A 21,679-nucleotide genomic window follows, 5' to 3' on the forward strand; every position below is an offset into this window, starting at 1 on the left:
CTGTCAAGCAGCAAGAAATTGTATGGGGGCATCCCAATATCATGATACAAAATTAGGTCAACTGCTACTACATTTAAAGAATGTCATAGTGCAAAAGAATGGAGGAGAGCTCCCTTCCCATCATGTCTTTCCCTCATCACTATGAGCAACACACCACTCTCCCCTGAAGTTACTCATTTAAAGACCACCAGGTAAACGCCAGGGAATTATAGAACACAGAACAGTCAGCACAGGAACAGGACCTTCTGCCCAGGACTTAGTGCTGAACATGACGACAAATTATACTAACCCCTTCTGCCTGCCCTGGTCCATATCCCTCCATTTCTTGCATAATCATGTGCTTATCTAAAAGCCCCTTAAACACCACCACACCTGGCAGCACATTCCAGACACCTATCATTCTCTGTAAAAAAAAAAAACTTGCCCCTCACATCTCCTTTGAACTTCCCCCTCTCATCTAAAATCATGTCCTCTAGTATTAGACATTTCAACTCTGGGAAAGAGATTCTGACTGACAACCCTATCTATGCATCTCAATTTTGTGGACTTCTATCACATCTCTCAGCTTTCACTGCTCCAGAAAAAAACCCTAGCTTTTCTCACCCCTCTTTCTAGCTGAATTCATTACTTTTGTGGTGGAGCTGGCAATGGTGCAGAGATAGCATGAATAAGAATGCAATTTCACCCCTCCATAACTGCAGTAATGCTGTTTGGCAGGTATAGATTGTATACAGTAACTCAAATTCCAATAGGCTGCACATCACTTTGATTAAATATGCTCCACAAGCAGGTACCAAGCTGCTTGCACAAAAAATGAAAGCAGCATTCAACTTTGAATATAAAGTGCAAGAGTTCCTATGACGTGGACAGCACCAGCTAATCAAAAGAACAAAAATAGTACTACATATCAGAATAGTTAGAGAACCAGGAGCTTCAAGTGCTCCTACTACTTGTTCTTGTCATAGTGTAATAAAGACCTAAAGTACCTCCATTGCAGAGAAACAGACTGATGTTTCGTGAACTATTAACAACGCAGGTGGCAATAGCTTATTTTCTCCCAATTTGGAAAAAAATTATGAAGTTGCCATTTTCTGTCTGCAAACAACTAGATCAGCAAAAGCAGCCAGGAACTGAACAAAAGATTTACTGGGAATGCATCCAACAGCTGGTTTCCAAAGCAAACTTCTTTCTTAAATAAAAAAGTGTCTCCATATGCTCCTCAGGTCACATTTTCATGAATGGTCCTCTTGAGAGAATGTAACTTAACAGAGGCTTGTAACAGAACACAACGTTTGATTACTGTGCAATTCAAAGAAATATCCCAATGTTACATACATTTAAAACATTGTACAACTAATTAAAACATATCACCAGAATCCTCCATCTCCTCAACGTTACCATCGCACTCGAGGCAATGCTCTGGCTATACAGAGGAGATTTTAAAATGGCCAGCATTGTAAATTGGCAAATACAGCCTCTGGGTTGGGAACTGTCAGTAAGTGTAAAACAATCAACTTGTTAAATCACTCAAGAATTCGGTTTTTAAGTCCTCTGCTGGATTTCCTCAAGATTCTGGCACTAGGAATTTCATTTTCACCAACCTTTAACATAAATCATTGCTAAATTTCCAGGTTTTATTCTTGATAAATGAAAATCTGCAGCAGTAAACCAGACTATCCTAATATGTAGAAATTGTGCATTAAACCATTTTTGTAAATTAATAAAAGCAGAAAACCAATTGAGCAGGGCAGGTAACATTTATGCAGGAAAAAAAAGAAGAAATAATGCTTCAGGTTGATGACCGTTCAGTACATCAAATGCACCGGTTTCCTCAGTCACCGCTGCAGATATCATAATCTACCTACTTGAGCGCAAACCCATGAAAAGTGACTGGCCTAGACGGCGTCCCCTGCCATATACTTGGATTCTGTGCAGACAAGCTGGCAGGAGTATTCATTGCCATCTTTAACCTCTCCTTACTACAACCTGAAGTCCATACCTGCTTCAAGACCACGAATATCATCCTGGTACCAAAGAAAACAGATATAACAAACCTCAAATGATGACCCCAAGATGGCTCTGACCTGCATAATTAAGAAGTGCTTTGAGAAATTAGTCATAGCTTATATCAAGTCTAGCCTCCTTACCTGCCTCAATCACTTGCAATTTGCCTGCCAGTGCAACCCATCCATGGCAGATCCAATCTCCCTACACTTATCCCTGGAACACCTGCATAACGAGGATACCTATGTCAGGTTTCTAGGTACTGTCTCCAGCTCTGCCTTCAGCACTATAATCCCAACCAAACTAATCTCCAAACTCCAATCTAGGTCTCCACTAATCACCATTCCCGTAACTGGACCTTCGAATTCTTCACCCACAGATTGCAATCAGCAAAGATAGGCAACAGCACCTCCTCCACAAGAAGACTCAACACGCGCACCCGGCAAGGATGTGTACTCAGCCCCTTAACGTACTCCCTGTACACTCATGACTGTGTGGCCAAATTCCGTCTGAACTCCATCGAAGGACTCACTGACAACACCACTGTTGCAAGCTGGATGCCAAACAATGAGGAGACAATGTAGGAAAGAGATTGAGAGCTTGGTGGTGTGGTGTAAAGATAACAATGTCACCCTCAACATCAGCAAGAGCCAGTCATCGGCTTAGAGAAGGGTGTGCCCACCTTCTCTATGTCAATGAAGCAGAGGTGGAGATAGTCAAGAGCGTCAAGTTCCAAGGAGTGATGATCACCAATTTGAACTGGACTACCCATGTTGACACAATAGTCAAAAATAGGACAACAAAGCTTCTTCTTCCTCCTCAGGTGGTGAAGGAAATTTGGCTTGTCCATAAGGACTCTCACCAACTTTTGTTGATGAACCATTGAAAGCAATCTAGATGCATCGTGGCTTGGTATGACAACTGCTCTGCCCAGCATCATAAGAAATGACAAGAGTTGTGAACACTCCACAGTCCATCACGCAAGCCGACCTATTCATTAACTCCAACTATACTTCCTTCTGCCTTGGAAAGACTGCCAAAGACCCCTCCCACCCCAGTTATAATCTCTTCGAAGCTCTTCCATTAGGCAAAAGCTTAAAACACGTACCAACAGGTTTAAGAAAAGCTTCTTCCCTGCTATTTAGACTTCGGAATGGAAATTTTAAATCTAATGTTGATCTTACTTTTTGTGTGCCTTTTTTGCAGCCATAACTCTGTATCCCTCACTCTGATCAATTACCCTATGATATCTGTATGTTATGATCTGCCTGTGCTGCACACAAAACAAAACTTTTCAATGTGCCTAGCTACATGTGACAATAATAATAAATCAAATACATGCACAGGTATTTCCATCATTTTAGGTTTAGTGTTTTTAGGTCGTCTGTGATGTTTTGTGTTTTTTTCCCCCTCTAGTCATTAATGTGATGTAGCTTGGAAGCTACGTAGTAAAAGAAATTTAGCAAATTCTCTCAAGGCAATTAATTTGTCTTTATAGGGAAAAAAATATAAAAGAGTTAGTACATACAGCTATAGAAACCCTGACTCAAACACTATTCTAGTCAACTTTACCTACAAGTAATACACCCATATTTAATATGTTTCCTTGCATTGGAGGTGTATTAGCTATGATTCTGTAACCGGCCCCTGTGATGAGGGGGTTGTTCTGTGATGAGAGGCTGAGTAAATTAGATTCATATTCCTGGAAGAAGGCGTCGTGATCGCATGGAAACTTGCAAATTCTGAAGGGAGTTGACAGATTAAGTGCTGAGTAACTGTTTCTGCTGGTCAGGGAATCTAAAACACAAGGACATAATATCAGGATAAAGCGCTGATCATTTAGTACTGAGATATGGAGCAATTATTTCATCCAAAAAAGGTAAAAAAAAATTCACAACAACAGGTTATAGTCCAATAGGTTTAATTGAAAGGTGTTGCATGATTTTTAAACTTTGTACACCCCAGCCCAACATCAGCATCTCCAATTCATCCTGAGGGCTATTGTATAACATTGACAGGTTTATACAATTAATTAAGCTATCCTTTAAGTAAATGTAGTGATAAATAGCTCAATTTATACTGTTATTGCAATGTCATTAAGAATCTTTAAGATGCCATTTGTTTAAGTGTCACATCTGTCATATAGTTTTAAGAGGAAAAAAATATGCAGGAATGCCTATTGTGAAACATTTGGGCTTAAGTTCAGTATTAGTGGTAAACTGCAGCCAAAACAGGGATACTGATTGGCTAGAAGAATGGTCTGAGGGCAAGTACAGCAAATATCAGACAGAAGTTCCAGTTGAACCATTAGAAAAGTGTGAGCACTATCACCATTGTACAAGATGTGCAAACATTTGTTGCAAGTTGAGGTTTGTAATTAAAAAATCCATTGTATTAGAATCTAGCGTCAGATCTGGAGGCAACTGCTTTAAGAGAAACTGAGCAGTCTTTGCTATGAAGGTTGAGTGGTGATGATCCTAGTGGTTGGGGAGGGGACAGAGCAAGAGCTCAGTCATGAAATGAGGAGCTAGAGCAGTTAAAAGTACACAAATGAAATTGGAGTTGAAGTTGCAAAAGGTGGTTTGTATGAATATCAGAACTTAGGGACATAGCTCAGGAATATTATAAAGATATCCAATCAGCCATAATCTATAATGATGGAACTATAGGTGCTGAATGGTCTATTCCTGGTCCTATGTTGCTAAGGTGACTAACCCAAAATGTCTCAGGACATCATGAGTCAACAAACTAGGTCCACAGAAACAAGACAAGATCCAGCAGTCCCGGGATTGAAAGACAGACTAACATAAGTTGAACTTTTGAATACTGCCATACCTTGACTAGTGGCATTTTATATTTTTTGTTTGCCTGGATGATGCTGTTTTGCCAGGGAGTGTCATTCCGGTGTCATTTACGGTTATAATGGTAGCCTTGTTATTCCATTTCTCTTATTGGGTGTTACAGACCAGACAAACACCCTTAAAATATATTAAGGTGATAGCCTAAATCATGACTTGTTCTTATTTTAAAGACAAGTGTAAGGCATTGTGTTCCAGATGCAATTTGGTCAAACTACCAGGCTTGAATTAAAATCACTTTATTCATACCCCATAATTAAAATACAGACAAAATAATAAAATCGGCTTAACAGTAACTTTATTGAAATGCTTAATTAATATAACTACTAATTAACTGTTCCAATACAGTGACATCCCATAAACATCCCTTGACAAAGGCAAATTCAGTAAAACAGATGGTCTCATATGTAATTCTAGCAGCAGGGAGCAAACCCCAGCTTTTAGCTCGGAGGGAGGAATAAGAGCTTCCACATTCAGCCTCAAGACACCAACGACTGCTACTAAAGGCTAAAACTAAAATATTGGCTCAGTGGGAGCTTGACACCAACCATTCAGGCTGCCTCTAATGTTCCAACTTAAAGAAAAATGTAAGCAGTTTACTTTATTGGCTTTGGAGCAGACTCCTCAGCATCTCTGTCTTAATGTTCCTTCATTTAAAAAAAAAAGGACAAAAATACACCTCTTAAAACCATAGTATTGTCACTTTGGGTCGAGTGTCTCTGGGTCTAATAGTTGATGTGTGTTTTGTGTAGGTGGTGGATTCACCTTATTGATCAGCCACTTGTAGTGGAGACTATGCACCTGTGGTTGCTATGGTATATCGGATCACGTGTTTGTGCGTGTGTATATCTGTCACAGAAATGACCAAAGTAATAGCTGCTTCTCATAGTCAAGTTGCAACTTGGTCTGATTTAGAGATCACTGAATGCTTATACTGACTGACTCTCCGATGCTCAACTCTGGCAATAATTCAGCAGTCTTATTCAAGTGAAATTCAACTTTCTGCTATTTCCCTTTTTTAAACAAAAAGGAACTGACTTGGTATAATTTCTAGTTTCAGTTGCTTTTTGCCAGTGGAAAGTGGTTTGTGTGCAGCATGACATTGGGCTTTGTATTGGATTACTTTCCATACCTTCAGTAGGTATGTTTCTCCACTCAAGGATTGCCATGTGTGTGATTTACTCAGTAGCTTTATGATTCCTTTGGTAATTCTTAAGCCATTCCATTTGACTAGGGATGGTGTGGAGATGACATGTGGCTTTGAATTTCCCACCTTCAGTGAAGGAATGGAATTCTTCACTTGTGAACGGAGGGCCATTGCCACTCAATGTCAGGAAAGCAATTTTTAAAAACATTGAAATTGTTAAATGGTAGTCATTGAAGTAATATGGTCCGCCTCCAAGTAGCCAGAATAGTTGTCTACGATGATAAGATAATAGTTTCAGTGAGCAAGGGGAGAACTACTCCCAGCTTCACCCATGGTCTGACTGGATGCCAGTGTGTCATCAGTGGCATTGGATGCTTTGCTGGGACTCATTAGAAGCATTGCACTGACTGATGTAGTACTCAATTTTGCTGGTAACTTTTGACTAGTAGAGTTTATCTTTTGTTTTTTTCAGACTCGATTCATTGATGGCTGGCAAAGATCTCTTTAACATAGCCCAAAGGATTTGAAAGGAGCAAATTATTCTATTGCCTTTGTTTAATATGCTATCTTAAACTGTTAATGCATCTCTACATTCCCATGTCTCTTAAAGCAATAGGGGTGTCCTTTCAGCATGAGTATGGTGCCATCACTGCCTCAATCTTACTTTTGAAGGCTTCATTTTTCGATCACCATGTTAAGCTACTTTGTATAGGTCTACAAAGGTCTGACGACATTTTAGGTCAACCTGATATTCTCCTTCTGCAGTCCTCATTTCAACAGTGAGAAAGCATGTCTCACCTTTCAACTTAACTGAGCTAACTCGTTGTATGTTGTATAATGATTAATCGGAATCTTCAGCTACCTCTCTCTCCTGTGGCCATTTGAGCCTGCTTTATTGCTTTACACTTGCCCAACTTAGTAATAGTAATAGTAGTAATAGTAATAATGTGATGTAACTTTCCATAGTGAGAACAATGGACATCCTTGTCTACTTTTATATGATGTTTCTGTGCTGTTTGCATCTTGGTCTTTGTCTCAGAATGTTTTGCTCTAAAAGCTTGGAGGATCTATCTTCTCCTTCCTGGTCTGATCTGCAACTTCAACACAGGTTTTTTGTTCTCCTGAGTGTAACATGCATCATTTCTCAGTAGTCAAGCTTTCACTTTTGGATGCTTATTCCTAATACAATCCCAATTTGAATTAGCTTATCTTTTAAATTGTGCAAACTCACAGGTTTCTTCAAGTGGATTTAACGATGCTATACACTGATCAATGGATTCTTTTTCACTTTGTTCCCTAGTATTGAATATGTACCACACATGTAATTTTTACATGGGCTCAAAATGTGCCTTCATAGCTTTTCAAATTTCTGCTGAGTTTTTTTCTGCATAAAGAGATGTAGAGTGGGATAAATTTTGAAACAGTCTCTTCCCAACAATGGTAAGGTGTAGCAACTTGTATTGTTCTGGTTTTCTTAACAAATTTGTTGTGCATGGAAGAATTCTGCAGCATACCAACAAGAACTGAAATAAGAGTTAGTAGAGGATAAACTGCTACCCTTTTCCTATAAACTTTCATTTCACTGTGTGACCTTCATTCTTTCTAACGTAAAAACATTGACTATTCAACCACTCATGCTTGCTCCACAGTTCGATATGATCACTGTTGATCATCCAACTCAATACCTGTTCCCACTTTCTTCCTTATTCTATGGTCTGTTTAGCTCTCAGAACCATATCCAATTCTTTCTTGGAAACATTCAGTTTTGGACTCAACCACTTTCTGCAGCAGAGAATTCACCACTCTGGGTGAAGAAATTTCTTCTCATCTCAGTCCTAAATTGTCTACACTGTACCCTTAGATTATGACCGCTAGTTCAAGACTCGCCAGTCATTGGCAATATCCTTTCCTTTTCAATAGCAACTCCATTCTACAGCTGAGCCATTTATTTGATTGTAGACCCATTTCTGACACCCTGTTGAGTGCACAACACAGCAGTTTGTTCAGCATGAGGAGTTAACTGAAGTAAAGCTTAAGCTGTCATCCTCCAAGCTGTGTGCCACAGAGTCAGAGATGTTCAGCATGGAAACAGACCCTTCTGTCCAACCCGTCCATGCCGACCAGACATCCCAACCCAATCTAGTCCCACCTGCCAGCACCCAGCTCATATCCCTCCAAACCCTTCCTACTCATATAGCCATCCAAATGCCACTTAAATGTTGCAATTGTGCCTTCACCACTTCCTCTGGCAACTCATTCCATACACGTACCACCCTCTGCGCGAAAACGTTGCCCCTTGGGTCTCTTTTATATCTTTCTCCTCTCAACCTAAACCTACGCCCTCTAGTTCTGGACTCCCTGATCCCAGGGAAAGGATTTTGTCTATTTATACTATCCATGCCCCTCATGATTTTATAAAACCTCTATAAGGTCACCCCTCAGCCTCCGACGCTCCAGGGAAAACAGCCCCAGCCTGTTCAGCCTCTCCCTGTAGTTCAGATCCTCCAACCCTGGCAACATCCTTCTAAATCTTTTCTGAACCCTTTCAAGTTTCACAACATCCGTCCAATAGGAAGGAGACCAGAATTGCACACAATATTCCAACAGTGGCCTGACCAATGTCCTGTACTCAATACTCGGACCAATAAAAGGAAAACATACCAAACACCTTCTTCACTATCCTATCTACCTGCAACTCCACTTTCAAGGAGCTATGGACCTGAACTCCAAAGGCCTTTGTTCAGCAACAGTCCCCTAGGACCTTACCATTAAGTGTTTAAGTCCTGCTAAGATTTGCTTTCCAAAAATGCAGCACCTCGCATTTATCTGAATTAAACTCCATCTGCCACTTCTCAGCCCATTGGCCCATCTGGTCCAGATCCTGTTGTAATCTGAGGTAATCCTCTTCGCTGTCCACTACACCTCCATGGTAGAGGTAATAGGACTACAGCAGGCTAGGACAAACATTTATACATGCTTGCATTTCAATCCAACAGTCTTGGGAAACTCCCATAAGTTAGTAGGGTTACTGCATTATTTCAAGGAAGCTTCGAGAACATTTTTGAAGTACTTCTTCTGTCTTCCTGGTAATTGCTCATCATGATGGAACTTAGAGTAGAGAGTTTGTTTTGGAAATTTTGTTCAGACTTGTGGATGCCATGGCCATAAGTACTGCCTCAACACTGGCGATGGTGGCCTCAGAAGACACTGTCATTGAAGAGCCAGTGGATTTGCAGGATTTTTACAAAGGCATCACTGGCAAAACTGAGGGATTTGAGGGGTCTGCTAGATAGATCATATATAGGAGGGCTGGTAAAACTGCTGCCTTGGAGACCGGAAACCCGAGATTGGGTTTAAGGTATTTGTCATAAAGCATTAAACTGGGTGTCAAAGTATTGAATTTCAATGTCAAAGTGTGCCCCTGCTGAGAGGAGACTGAAAGATAATGTAATTCATATTTTCCAGAGCCTCACTATAGACCTTGATAGCTGGGAAGCAATGCTGTGGGGTGGAAGCTGGCTGGTCAAGGACATTTGTCGCTAGCTCAAAGCTCTTCTCTCATAAGCTTCTTGAATTGCACACCAAATTTCTTTCCAGCTTAGCCTCTTTATTTGAGCACATGCAGGTTCTACCACACCAATTGATAATGATATGCCTATGCATATCTCCAGCTAATACTCACTACCTGTATGTTCACATCCAAATTCACCAATGGTGTCCAATGCATAAAAATGTGTCAACTTATCAAAGCACCTTTATTGATATCTAGGCCACTTGTGACAAAAAGGAAAACAAATGCTACATAAATTTTGTGCTGTAGGTTAGTGGAATCGAAGAATGTGTCATTTTTATGAAACTATATTTTGAAAACACTAATTTCTGAGGTATAACAAGACAAAATTATCTTAGTCATCTTGTGTCAGCGATTTCCCCACACCCTCAAATGAGTAGATGATTATGAGAAAGGAGCTCCCTTTAAAAGAGAATAATTAAATCAACCAAGAAAAGGAAAGATGATTTATGATTACCGCAAGTCCAGAACCAGGGGGTCACAATCTAAGGATACAGAGTAGACAATTCTTGCTTCTGATGTCTATAGGGGAAGTCCTACCGTAGACTGCAGATGAGAATGTTGTGCAAAGCCAGCACCAGTTGGGAACTATTGTACTCTGTTTACAAATCCTGTTGGCAGTCAAACTCCTAGTTAAATATTTACTGAAGTATTGAAAGGTAAACCACCCAAGAGTTTATCAAGATGATACTTAGCAATTGTCAACACTTTCAGGAGAGAAGGAAGAACAAGTTCAGAGAAATGTGTGGGAATGGGCACTGAAGGCATAAAATTAATAATACTGTAAACATATTTTTAAAAATATTGGTAGTGTGCTTAACAATTAGAAGAAATCATTCCTACTATTCTGGTCCAAGACTATTGCATGCTTTAGTGTACACCAAGTAATACAATCACTTTAACTCAGTTACAAGTAATGGTTTTGTCTTGACTATACCTGCAGCACAGGGCTATTGTCAAAATTGTAAGCACTGGGCCTCCCTTCCAAAGTAGAAAAGGCAACATTTCCTCCAGTGAGGGGCGATATATCACTAAATTCATCTGTGCACAGTGCCTGCTGTTCATCTTCTCCTGTTCGGATAAAACCACGATTTTTTTTCTGGTAAGTTTTCTCACATGATCCACTGTAATACTGGTAAGGTATCCAAGGCCCATCTTCATTAGTTCGTTTATAAATAACAAAACTCTCAGGCCGACTTGTATGGAACTTCAGTCTTACATATGTAATGTCAAATGCTTTCCCTGCAACAAAAAAAATGAAAATTTAATTTTTAAATCAGACATATTTCGTCCTTCAACTTTTTAACAACAAACTAAAGTTTAGACAGTGCCATACAATAGTTTCCAAGCCTGTCTGCACAGGTACTTCAACACCCATTATTTACTTTGGAAGCACTTACATAGCAAAACAAAATGCAGATAGCAAAGTCCCATTAATAGCATAGAGAGGTTAATTACATTATTTCTTGAATGTTCTGGTTGAGAAAGGGAAGTTGGCCAGTATACAAAGAAGCAATGCTCTGAAGTTGTAACTTGAAATGCATCAACTTGAATATGGAACAGGTAGTGAGCCTGGGTTTTAGACACTGTATCTCCATATTGCAATAGGAGCTTAAATCCATGCAAAAAAAAAGCTACATTGAGTAAAAGCACAATATCCATTTATATTTCAGGGCTGTTTAACCAAGGAGATAAAGGGGCCCAGAGACCAGGAGTGACAGCCAAACACTTGTAAAGAGTAGTTCCAGGCTTCTTAACAGTAACTGCAATGTGAGACAAAAGTAAAAACAAAACAAATATTGAGTGTTTGCGATAAAGGAATAACAATTAATTATGGGTAACTTAATCAACACAGAACGGACAAGTCAAACTGGAGTAGTAGCCTGAATAAGGAGTCCATTGAAAGCTTTCAAAATAATAGCATACTTTGGAACTGTGATGAAAGGGTTTTTTTTATTGGCGTCACTAGCTAGCCAGCAATTATTGCCTGTCCTTAGTTGCCTTAAAATGGTGATGAGCTGCCTCAAACTGCTGCAGACCTTGTACTCTAGTAGATCTACAATGCCTTTTGGGAGGCAATTCCAGGATTTTTCACTCTGCGACAGCAAAAAGAATGGTGATATATTTCCAAGTCATGAAACATTTGGATGAGTGGCTTTGAGCGGAACTTACAGTTGGTGATGTTCACATGTATCTGCTGCCTTATGCTTCTGGACAAAAATGGCTTTGGAAGGCACACCTAAGGATCTTTGTTGAAATTCTATCGTGCATCTGTAGATAGTACATACTGCTGCTACTAAGCATCAGTGGTGGAAAGTGGATTTTTAAGGACGTGATGCCAATCAAGCATGCTGCTTTGTCCTGGATGGTGTCAAGCTTCGAGTGTTGTTGGAGCTGCATTCATCCAGGCAATAGAGGACTATTCCATCAAACTCTTGAGTTGTGTATTGCAGATGATGCACAGGCTTTGGAGAGTAAGGAGATGAGTTACACTCTGCATATTCCTGGCCTCTGACCTGCATCTATAGCCACGATATTTATATGGCAAGTCCAGTTGAGTTTCTGGTCAATAATAATACCCTGAATGCTAATAGCAGGGTTTGCAAGATAGCAACTCCATTGATAGCAAAGAGGCAGTGATTAGATTCTCTCTTATTGAGATGGTCATTGTCTACTATTTGTATGGCATGAATGTTACTTTCCACTTGTTAACCCATCTTTGACATTGCTCAGATCTTGTTGCATTTGAATGTTGACTACTTCAGTATCTGAGGAGCTAAACATTGACAGTCATTTCCAGTTCTGATCTAACAACGGAGAGAAAGTTATTGAAGAAGCAACTCAAGATGGTTTGACCTAAGAGAACACCCTGAGGAGTTCCTGCAAACATGTCCTGGAGTCAAGATGACTGACCTCCAGCACCAACAACCATCTTCCTACGTATCAGGTAGACTCCAACCAGCAGAAGGTTTGTCCCATTTCCCACTGATTCCAGTTTTGCTAGGACTCCCTGGTGCTACACTTGGTCGAATATGGCTTTCATGTCAAAGGCTGTCACGCCCACCTTATCTCCAGAATTTAGCTCTTTTGCCCATTTTGAACCAAGGCTATAATGATGCCAGGAGCTAAGTGGCCCTGACAGAACCCAAACTGACTTGTCCATTTTGTGTTAAGTTACCCATAATTAATTGTTATTGCCAAGCATATGCTGTTTGGTAGCACTCTTTTCCCCTTCCCCCATCTTATCCCAGATCCAATCTTCCAACTCGGCACCACCCTCTAACTGTCCCACCTGCCCATCCTCCTTCCCAACTATCCACTCCAACCTATCACCATCACCCAGCAACCCCCCCACCTGCATCCACCTATCGCCTTCCTAGCTACTTTCACCCTAGCCCCAGCTGCCCTCCTAGTCATCTCTTAGCAACCCCCCTACATTCCTGATGAAGGGTTTACGCTCAAAATGTCGACTCTCCTCCTCCTTGGATGCTGCCTGACCTGCTGTGCTTTTCCAGCACTACACTTTATGACTCCGATATTCAACATCTGCAGTCCTCACTTTCTCCTGCTTGATAGCACTGTTGGTGACCGCTTCCATCATTTTACTGATAATGTAGAATAGACTGATAGGTTGAAAAATTACCACCCTGTGTCATATTTAACAAAACCAAATCTTCAATCTTTTATGCATATGTTTCAGTGGAAGACCACATGTTAAAATTAAAATACAACCAAAACATGATCTATCAGATTGATTTCCTCTGATTTGTCCAGTAGTAACATCAGCTGGGATGATTTCAGAATGGATCAGAGAGCAAATAACATTACATAATATCAAGTCTAATGTGACAAGATTAAGGAATGATCTCAGAATTAAAGCATCTCTAGATAGCACCAACCAAGGTGACTGAATTTACTTTCAGTTTGAAAGGATGATGATTAGGGCTGAGACTATTTTAAAACTAAATAAAGGCAACTATGTGAACATGAAAATTTATCCAAGCTGAGCTGGCATATTAAGGTAGGAGACCGATCATAGCAGATTTAAGAGATGATTTCAGAATACTCAGAACAAGTATATATTCTTGTGACAAAGAAAAAACTAAAAGGAAGGGCCCTCTATGGTAAACAAGAGAAATGAAGGAATGCATCAAACTTCAAGAAAAAAAGCATAAGACAGCACAAAGAGGAGTGGCAGATCAGATGATTAGCCAGAATGTAAAATATTACAGAAAATGACTTAAAACGTTAATCAGGAGGAAGCAATTAGGGCACGAGATGGTACTATCCCTTGCCCAGACCAGGAAGCACAGGTTCAAGTCCTACCTGCTCCAGAGGTATGAAATAACACCTGAATAGGTTGATTAAACAGGTTAAAATGTTTGAAAAGCTTGAGGGGGAAGTAATTTAGGAACGTAAAAATCAGATTGCAAGATCTTCCACGGGTATTTAAAAAGAAAAAAAGAGAAAGCAAAGTGAATGTTGGGTCCTCTGGAGAATGACAACAGGTGTTAATAATAGATAATAAAGAAATGGAAGGTGAAATGAACAAATATAGAGTCAGAGATGTACAGCATGGAAACAGACCGTTCGGTCCAACTCGACCATGCCAACCAGATATCCCAACCCAATCTAATCCCACCAATATTTTGTTTCTGTCTTCACTGTAGAGAATACAGAAACATTCCAGGAATAGCTGTTAATTAGGAGGTGGAAGGTAGAGAAAGGATCTTAGCCCAATTACGATTATGAGGAAAACTATGAACTAAACAAGGTAACGCTGCTCGTTGGATACTGCCTGAACTGCTGTGCTCTTCCAGCACCACTAATCCAGTATATGAACTAAAGTTGATGCTACAGAGAAATCACCAGGTCCAGATGGATTTCATTCTAGGACCTTGAAAGAAATTGTTCTTGAAGTAGTTGATGCATTGGTGTTAATTTTCCAAAATTCCCAAGATTCATGAAAGATTCCATTGGACTGGAAAGTTGCAAACATAACCCCTCTATTCAAGAAGGGAGGAAAGCAGAAAATACCAAACTATACGTTAGTTTAACGTCTGCCATGAGGAAGAAGTCAGAGTTAAACATTGGAGAGATTATAGATGTGTACTTAGAAAATCAAGGCAATCGAGAAAATGGTTTTATCAACTGAAATTTTAATGCATTTATTGGAATTATTTGAAGACATTACGTATGTTGTGGACAAACGAGAGCTTGCTGAAATGCTTTTTTTTGGTTTCAGGAAAGTATCTGCAAAGGTGTCACATCAAAGGCTGTTGCGGAAAATAAGACCTTATGGCGTAGGAGATAATACATTATCATAGATAACAAGATTAGTTAGCTTGCTGGTTAAAAAAAGTATGCACAAATAGTCCTTTGGTTGGATTGGCAGCATTTGATGAGTGCAGTCCCACTCCCAGACTATACTGCGGCCTCAACCTTTTACAATTTATATCAATGATATAGAAGGGAGCCATGGCAGAGTAGCTAAATTCACAAATGACACCAAGATAGGTAGGCAAGTATGTTGGAGAAGAAAAGATAAGGAAGTTGCAGATAGTTATAGATAGGAATTACTTGATTGAAGTACATATGATCCTGACTGGTCTTGACAAAGTTGATGTGGAAAAAACGTTTCCTCTCAAAAGGACGAAAGAGGAGAACTTCTTTCTCTTAAAAATTCTCAAAGGGCTATTAAGGGCAGCTGAGAAAATGGAATTCAAAATAAACAGATCAACCATATTCTTACTGAATAGTATGTGTGGCTTTACTCCAATTTTGGCTGTTGCAATTACATTTGTATTGCGGTAGCATTTGCAACCCCTCAAAACTTGAAGCAGTCTGCATCCATATGGAGCAAGAGCGCGATGTAATCCAGGCCAAGGCTAATTACTGACAAGCAATGTTCATTACATAGAAGTGCCAGGCAATGGCCATCTCCAACAAGAGAATATCTATAATCTGTCCTTAAATTCAACAGCATTACTGCACTGAATCCCCATCACCACTGACCAGGCATTAAACTGAACCAGACAAATAAATACTATGACTACAAGAGCAAGTCAGAGATTGGGGTCTCTGGTGGATAACTCACCTCCTGATTCCTCAAAGCCTATTCTTCATCTAAAAGGCAGAAGCCAGGAGTGTGATAAAATATTTTCTATTTGCCTGGATGAGTACAGTTTCAAAATCAATAGGTGTAGTGCCATCCAGTACAAAGCATAATGTTTCAATGGCACTCCAGACACTACCTTACAACATTCACTTCCTCACAACATTCACTTCCTCCACCACTGACATACGTGTGCATTACAGCAACTTAAAAGATTCCTCTGACAGCACCTTCTAAACCTCTATCATTTAGAAAAACTAGAGCTGCAAATATATAGGAAAACTACCATTTGCAAGTTCCCCTCCAAGGCACATATGGAACAACATCGCTTTTTTCACTGTCGCTAAAATCCACTTCCTTTTAGCAGTCTGGTGTACCTATACCACACAGATTCCAGCAATTTGAGATGACGGCTAACAACTTTTCTCAAGAGCAAATAGGACAAACAATAAATGCTGATCTTTATCAAGAAAGCTCAAATCCCAAGAAATAAAAACAAGTAATGTGCAATAAATTATATAATTTCAGTTCATGAAGGAGGTTTGTATTTTCTCCGAAGGATTTCAATACTCAAATCACAAAAGAAAGGAAACCCTATTAGAGTCAGAGATACAGAGATATACCAGATAGAAACAAGACATTCAGTCCAACTTGTCATGCCAACCATATATCCGAAATTAATCCAGGCACATGTGCCAACATTTGACTCATGTCCCTTTAAACTCTTCCTGTTCATATACCCATGTAGATGCATTTCAAATGTTTCAATTGTACCAGCCTCCAACACTGCCTCTGGCAGCTCATTCCATATAGGCACTACCCTCTGCGTGCAAAAGCTGCCCCTTAGGTCGCTTATATCTTTCCCCTCTCCCCCTAAACCTATGCCCTCTAGTTTTGGACTCCGCCACCCCGGGAAGAGACCTTTCCTATTTACCCTACCCACACCACTCACTATTTTACAAACCTCTAAGGTCACCCCTCAGGCTCTAACGCTCCAGGGAAAAAAAATAGGGCAAGTCTATTCAGTCTCTCCCCACTGCTCAAACCCTTCAACCCTGGCAACATTCCTGTAAATCTCATCTGAACCTTTTCAAGTTTCACAACATCCTTCCTATAAGAGGGAGACCACAATTACACACAGTATTCCAATAGTGGTCTAACCAATGTCCTGTACAACCATAATATGACCTCCTAACTCCTACACTCAATGTATTGACCAAGAAAGCCAAACATACCAAATGGCTTCTTCACTATCTTATATACCTGTGACTCCACTTTCAAGGAACTATGAATTTGCATGCGCTTTGTTCAGCAACACTGCCCAAGGCTTTACCATTAAGTGTACAAGTTCTACCCTCCAATTTTGGTATCACCTGCAAACTTACTAACTATAGTTCTTATGCTCACATCCAAATCACTGAAATCAATGACAAAAGCAGTGGACCTAGCACCAATCCTTGTGGCACATCGCTGATCACAGGCCTCCAGTTTGAAAAGCAACACTTCATCATCACCCTCTCTCTTCTACTTTCAAGTCAGTTCTCCTTCTGATCTAACCTTGTTAACCATTCTACCATGGGAAACCTTGTTGAAAGTCTTACTGAAGTCCATATAGATCACATTCACCACTCTGCCCTTATCAATCCGCTTTGTTACTTCTTCAAAAAAACTCAAGCAAGTTAGTGATTCCCTCCAACAACTTGCCCACTACCATAGTCGGACTCACCGATCTATAGATTCCAGCCGTTTCTACAACCTTTCTTAAATAATCTTTAGGTTTGCTTTTTGCTGCTCTTAAATTTCAACATAAATTGCATGTTTAGTTATAGCCTAAAAATATATACTGCACTTAGTTCACAAAATACATCAAAATTTCTGTTGCCCAATTTCATTAGCTATTAAAATGATTATAGCTAACACAAAATTAAGTCATCCCAACTTGATTAAAACTGTGCCTGAAGGGTATATTTGAGGTCAGCCAATAAGTACCAGATTTAACTTAGTATAAAATGGCTCCCACACATTTAAGTCTATGAGTGTTGCAGGACAGCGTGGGTACCAAACATTACTAGGAAAACTCAGGCGTCACTAGTAGGGATGCTCATACATGGCCACACACATGTTGGGATGAAATCCCAGTGGAGAAAACCCCTCATTGCCAGCCAGACTGATCAAAGATTGGTGGATAGGTTCCTCTCATATGAAGCCTGAACCCCTTTGAGGTGGAGGCCACAAGACACACAGACAGTATGGGGCAAAGTCAGATGTAAAGCTCATTGGTCTCTAGTTCCCTGGCTCTTTTTAAACCATGGCATCATATTAGCTGCCCTCCAGTATTCCAGTGCCTCACCTGTGGCTAGGGGTCAAGCAATCTCTTCCCTTGCCTCCCACCAGGTTCTGGGAAAGAGAGTCATGGGTGGGGGCCAGAATAGGTAGCTAAACTCCTGGGAAATACATGATCAGGTCCCAGGGATTTATCTACCTACTCCAGCCCCACCTACAACTCCTCCTCCAGTATAATCAATGACATAATTGGTGCTGCTTCCGTCTCTTGTCTGGAATTGAAACAATTTAACCAATTTCCCTTCCAATTTCCATCCTGCTCTCAACTTCACCGGGTCTACCTCTGACTCCTCCCTTCCCTGTTTCCATTTCTGGGGATAGGCTGGCCACCAATATCCACTATAAACCCACCAACTTCCATAATTACCTGTACTACGCATCCTCACATCCTGCTTCCTGTAAAGACTCTATTCCATTCTCCCGGTTCCTGTCTCCACTGCATTTGTTCCGATGATGCCACCTTTGACCAAGGATACCCCAGCACTGTTGTTGACTGTGCCCTCAGTTGGCTCGGACCCATTTCCTGCACTTCAGGCCCTTACCTCCCATCCCATCAGCATCCACATCCAGAGGATCATTAGTTGACATTTCCACTAAGGTATCACCACCAGACACATATTCCTTTTGTCTCCCTTATGAGCTTTACACAGGGACTGTTCCCTCTGGGATACCTTGGCCCACGGTTCCTTCACTCCCAATCCCACTACACCTGCAGAAGGTGTAACAGCTGTCTGTGTACTTACTCCCTTCTCAATATCCAAGGGCCCAAATACCCTCCAGGCAAAGCAACACTTCATACAATCTAGTCTACTGCAATCACTGCTTATAGTGTACTCTCCACTATATTGGGGAAATGAAGTGTAGACTGGATGACTGTTTCTCAGAACACTTGCGTTCTGTTCACAAAAAAGATCCTGAACTTCCAGTTGCCTGCCACTTAAACATCTTATTCCCTGGCTAACACCTGTCTCCGGTTTGCTAGTGTTCCAGCGAAGCTCAGCAAAAAAGCCAGAAGAACAGCACCTCATTTTCTGCTTGGGAACCTGCAGCCTTCTGGACTCAATATTGAGTTCAACAACTTTTGGGCTTGAGCTATCCTATGTTGTTATCCCAACCCCCAGGTCTTGTAATCACAGTCTGCTATTACACGGAACCAATTGCTCGTCATGAATAGTCCCCATTAATAGTTATTCACCCTCCTAGCCAGATGATTATTCACTCCTATGCCTGTCCAACTGCTCTGCTTTCTCTTTGGGCTCTATTCCTATTTTTCATTTATTCCTTAGTCCCCTTCCCCCAGCCTTTCTTCTATATATTATATATATATAATACACACACATAGCCATTTTCCTAGCTACCATCAGTTCTGAGGAAGTGTCACTGGACCCAAAATGTTAACTCGGCTTTCTCTCCACAGATGCTGCCAAACCTGCAAAGCTTTTCTCCAGCAATCACAGTTTTTGATTTACAGCATCCACAGCTCTTTTGGTTTTGATTTCTCAACTTTTATGCCTTTTAAGACATCCACTAACATCGCTACTGTAATATGAACACTTTACTATTTATTTCCTGATCTTTTGTTTTTTCTGCTCCCTCCCTATTTCCAATAATCTTTTATCTTTTTTTAAACTGGCTAAAATCCTTTAAATCTTTCTCTTCCATGGTGATGAAAGGTAATCAACCTGACACAATAACTATAGTTCACTGAAGCAACTACCTGACCTGCCATACTTGTTCAGCCCGATTTTGTTTCAAATATCCAGCACCTTCACAATATTTTGCTTTTGATTCCATTAATACCACCAGGCTCAATGACAGGGCAGTACAGCAGAGAAATGCACAAGGCAAGGCTGAAATATTTGCAACCATCTTCAAATCAAAAGAGCCAATGTCCCAAACATCACCTTCCCTGGTGATCTCCTGTCCACCAGCAGGATAGTCACAGCAGAGATAACGGCACAGTGCTATACAGTCAGGAGCGAGCTGCCTTGGGGAGTACTCAACATCAACTCTGGATTCCACTGGGGCAAGGAAACCCTCTGCTGGTTACCATGTACTATTATTCAATCAGCTGAGGGAAAAGTATTCCTCCATGTTGAACACTTGGAGGAAGCACGGAGGGTGGCAAGGTTGCAAAATGGACATTTCAATGCCACCCAACATACATCAAAAAAGTGGCTCAGCAACAGCAATACTGATTGAGTTGATCGGGTCCTAATGTCCATAGCTGCTGGGGTGGGTCGACGGCACGTGGTGAGGAAACCAGCAACCCAGAGAAAACATATCTGACTTCATCCCTACCAATCTGCCAGCTGTAGGTGCATCTTTCCATGACAGTAATCGGTAAGAGCATCCACTGCACAGCCCTGTGGAGACAAAGTACTCCTTCATATTCTTATAGGTTTTGGCAGAATCCATGCTAAACGGGACAAATTTCAAACATTTGGGCAACTTGAAACTAGGCATCCATGAGGTGCTGTGGGCCATCAACAGCAGAATTATACTTCAGCACAAAGTGCATCCTCATTACCCACATATCCCCAACTCAACCATTGTCATGTCTTTCTGATGTCCACATGACCAAGTCCTTTGCTAGGCACTGCTTCCATTTGGAGAATGCCTCCATGAGACAGATGTCGGACAAGCATGCATGTCTCCTCCATACAACTACACGTGGCCTCCTTTTTGGCAGACACACGGGCCTGCTTGTGCCAAGGAATTGAGACACCTTCTGTTCACCCCTCCTAAAAAAAACCCGTCGCTTCCAAAAGGACTACCACTGATTGCATTTTAGCTTTCACCCCTCCACCTATCCTTGCACCCTTTTATTCATCCCCCACTTCAGATGGCCTCCATTGTAATGGCCTAGACCATAGCTTCCTTCCAAGTTATTCTAGCTCCTTCACTAGCCTCTCTGCCTTGCCTCTTAGACTGCAGCCTTGCTCCTACCAAAATCAGAAAAACTCTGGCCCATTGCCTTATCACAGGTGCCATCGGATTTCAATCATCTGTCATTTAACAATGCTCCCTGAAGGGAAAAAAGCAGCTGCTACTCACCCCAACTGCACCAAGTTGACTAACTCGGCTGCTACATGTTACTTATATGCAATCACATGCATTGATAAATTAACTGGAAAGACTGCACTCAGACATGCAGATACCTGTAAAACGAACATTTCCGAGAACTTAATACCATAGTTTCAAACTTCTATCAGAAAGCTAATTGTTGGCCTCCTGCACAATTAAGCTCCTCTGCCTGCCAAAGATTCCCACTCCCAGGAGCAGCATAGAATCCGGTTCTAAACAGACTTCAAGTTCATACCTGAATATTTTAACAGTACAGGCGGTGGTTACTGAACACATGTTTATACTGGGAGGTTCTGACTGTGGCAAAATATTAATGTTGCAATGTGAAATTCTTAATTCTAAAGGTGAATGCCTTGCTCTTATCCTTCAAGTGAGAGAATTGATTAGACAAATGTTTGGCGGCAATCTATACTGTACGCAGCAAACATTAGAAATCCCCTTTTTGTAACATTTTCACAAACTGAAACTTGCTATTGCATTTAAATTGAGACTATTGTAAGAAATGGAAGTACACTTGTGAAAGTGTGCAATTGAGTACCACTTAGCAATCACAA

At 40.7% G+C, this 21,679-nt stretch overlaps 1 protein-coding gene across 1 annotated transcript in view; it reads right to left on the reverse strand.

Annotated features, from left to right (window-relative positions):
* Positions 1-21,679, reverse strand: part of lamc1 (laminin, gamma 1) — a 481,608-nt gene that overhangs the window by 307,333 nt on the left and 152,596 nt on the right. The window contains exon 2 of the mRNA XM_072573611.1: positions 10,518-10,822. Coding sequence (XP_072429712.1) covers positions 10,518-10,822 — 305 coding nt within the window. The remainder of the gene's footprint in view (positions 1-10,517; positions 10,823-21,679) is intronic.

This window comes from Chiloscyllium punctatum, chromosome 7 (genome assembly GCF_047496795.1).
Source record: "Chiloscyllium punctatum isolate Juve2018m chromosome 7, sChiPun1.3, whole genome shotgun sequence".
Classification (NCBI taxonomy): Eukaryota; Metazoa; Chordata; class Chondrichthyes; order Orectolobiformes; family Hemiscylliidae; genus Chiloscyllium; species Chiloscyllium punctatum.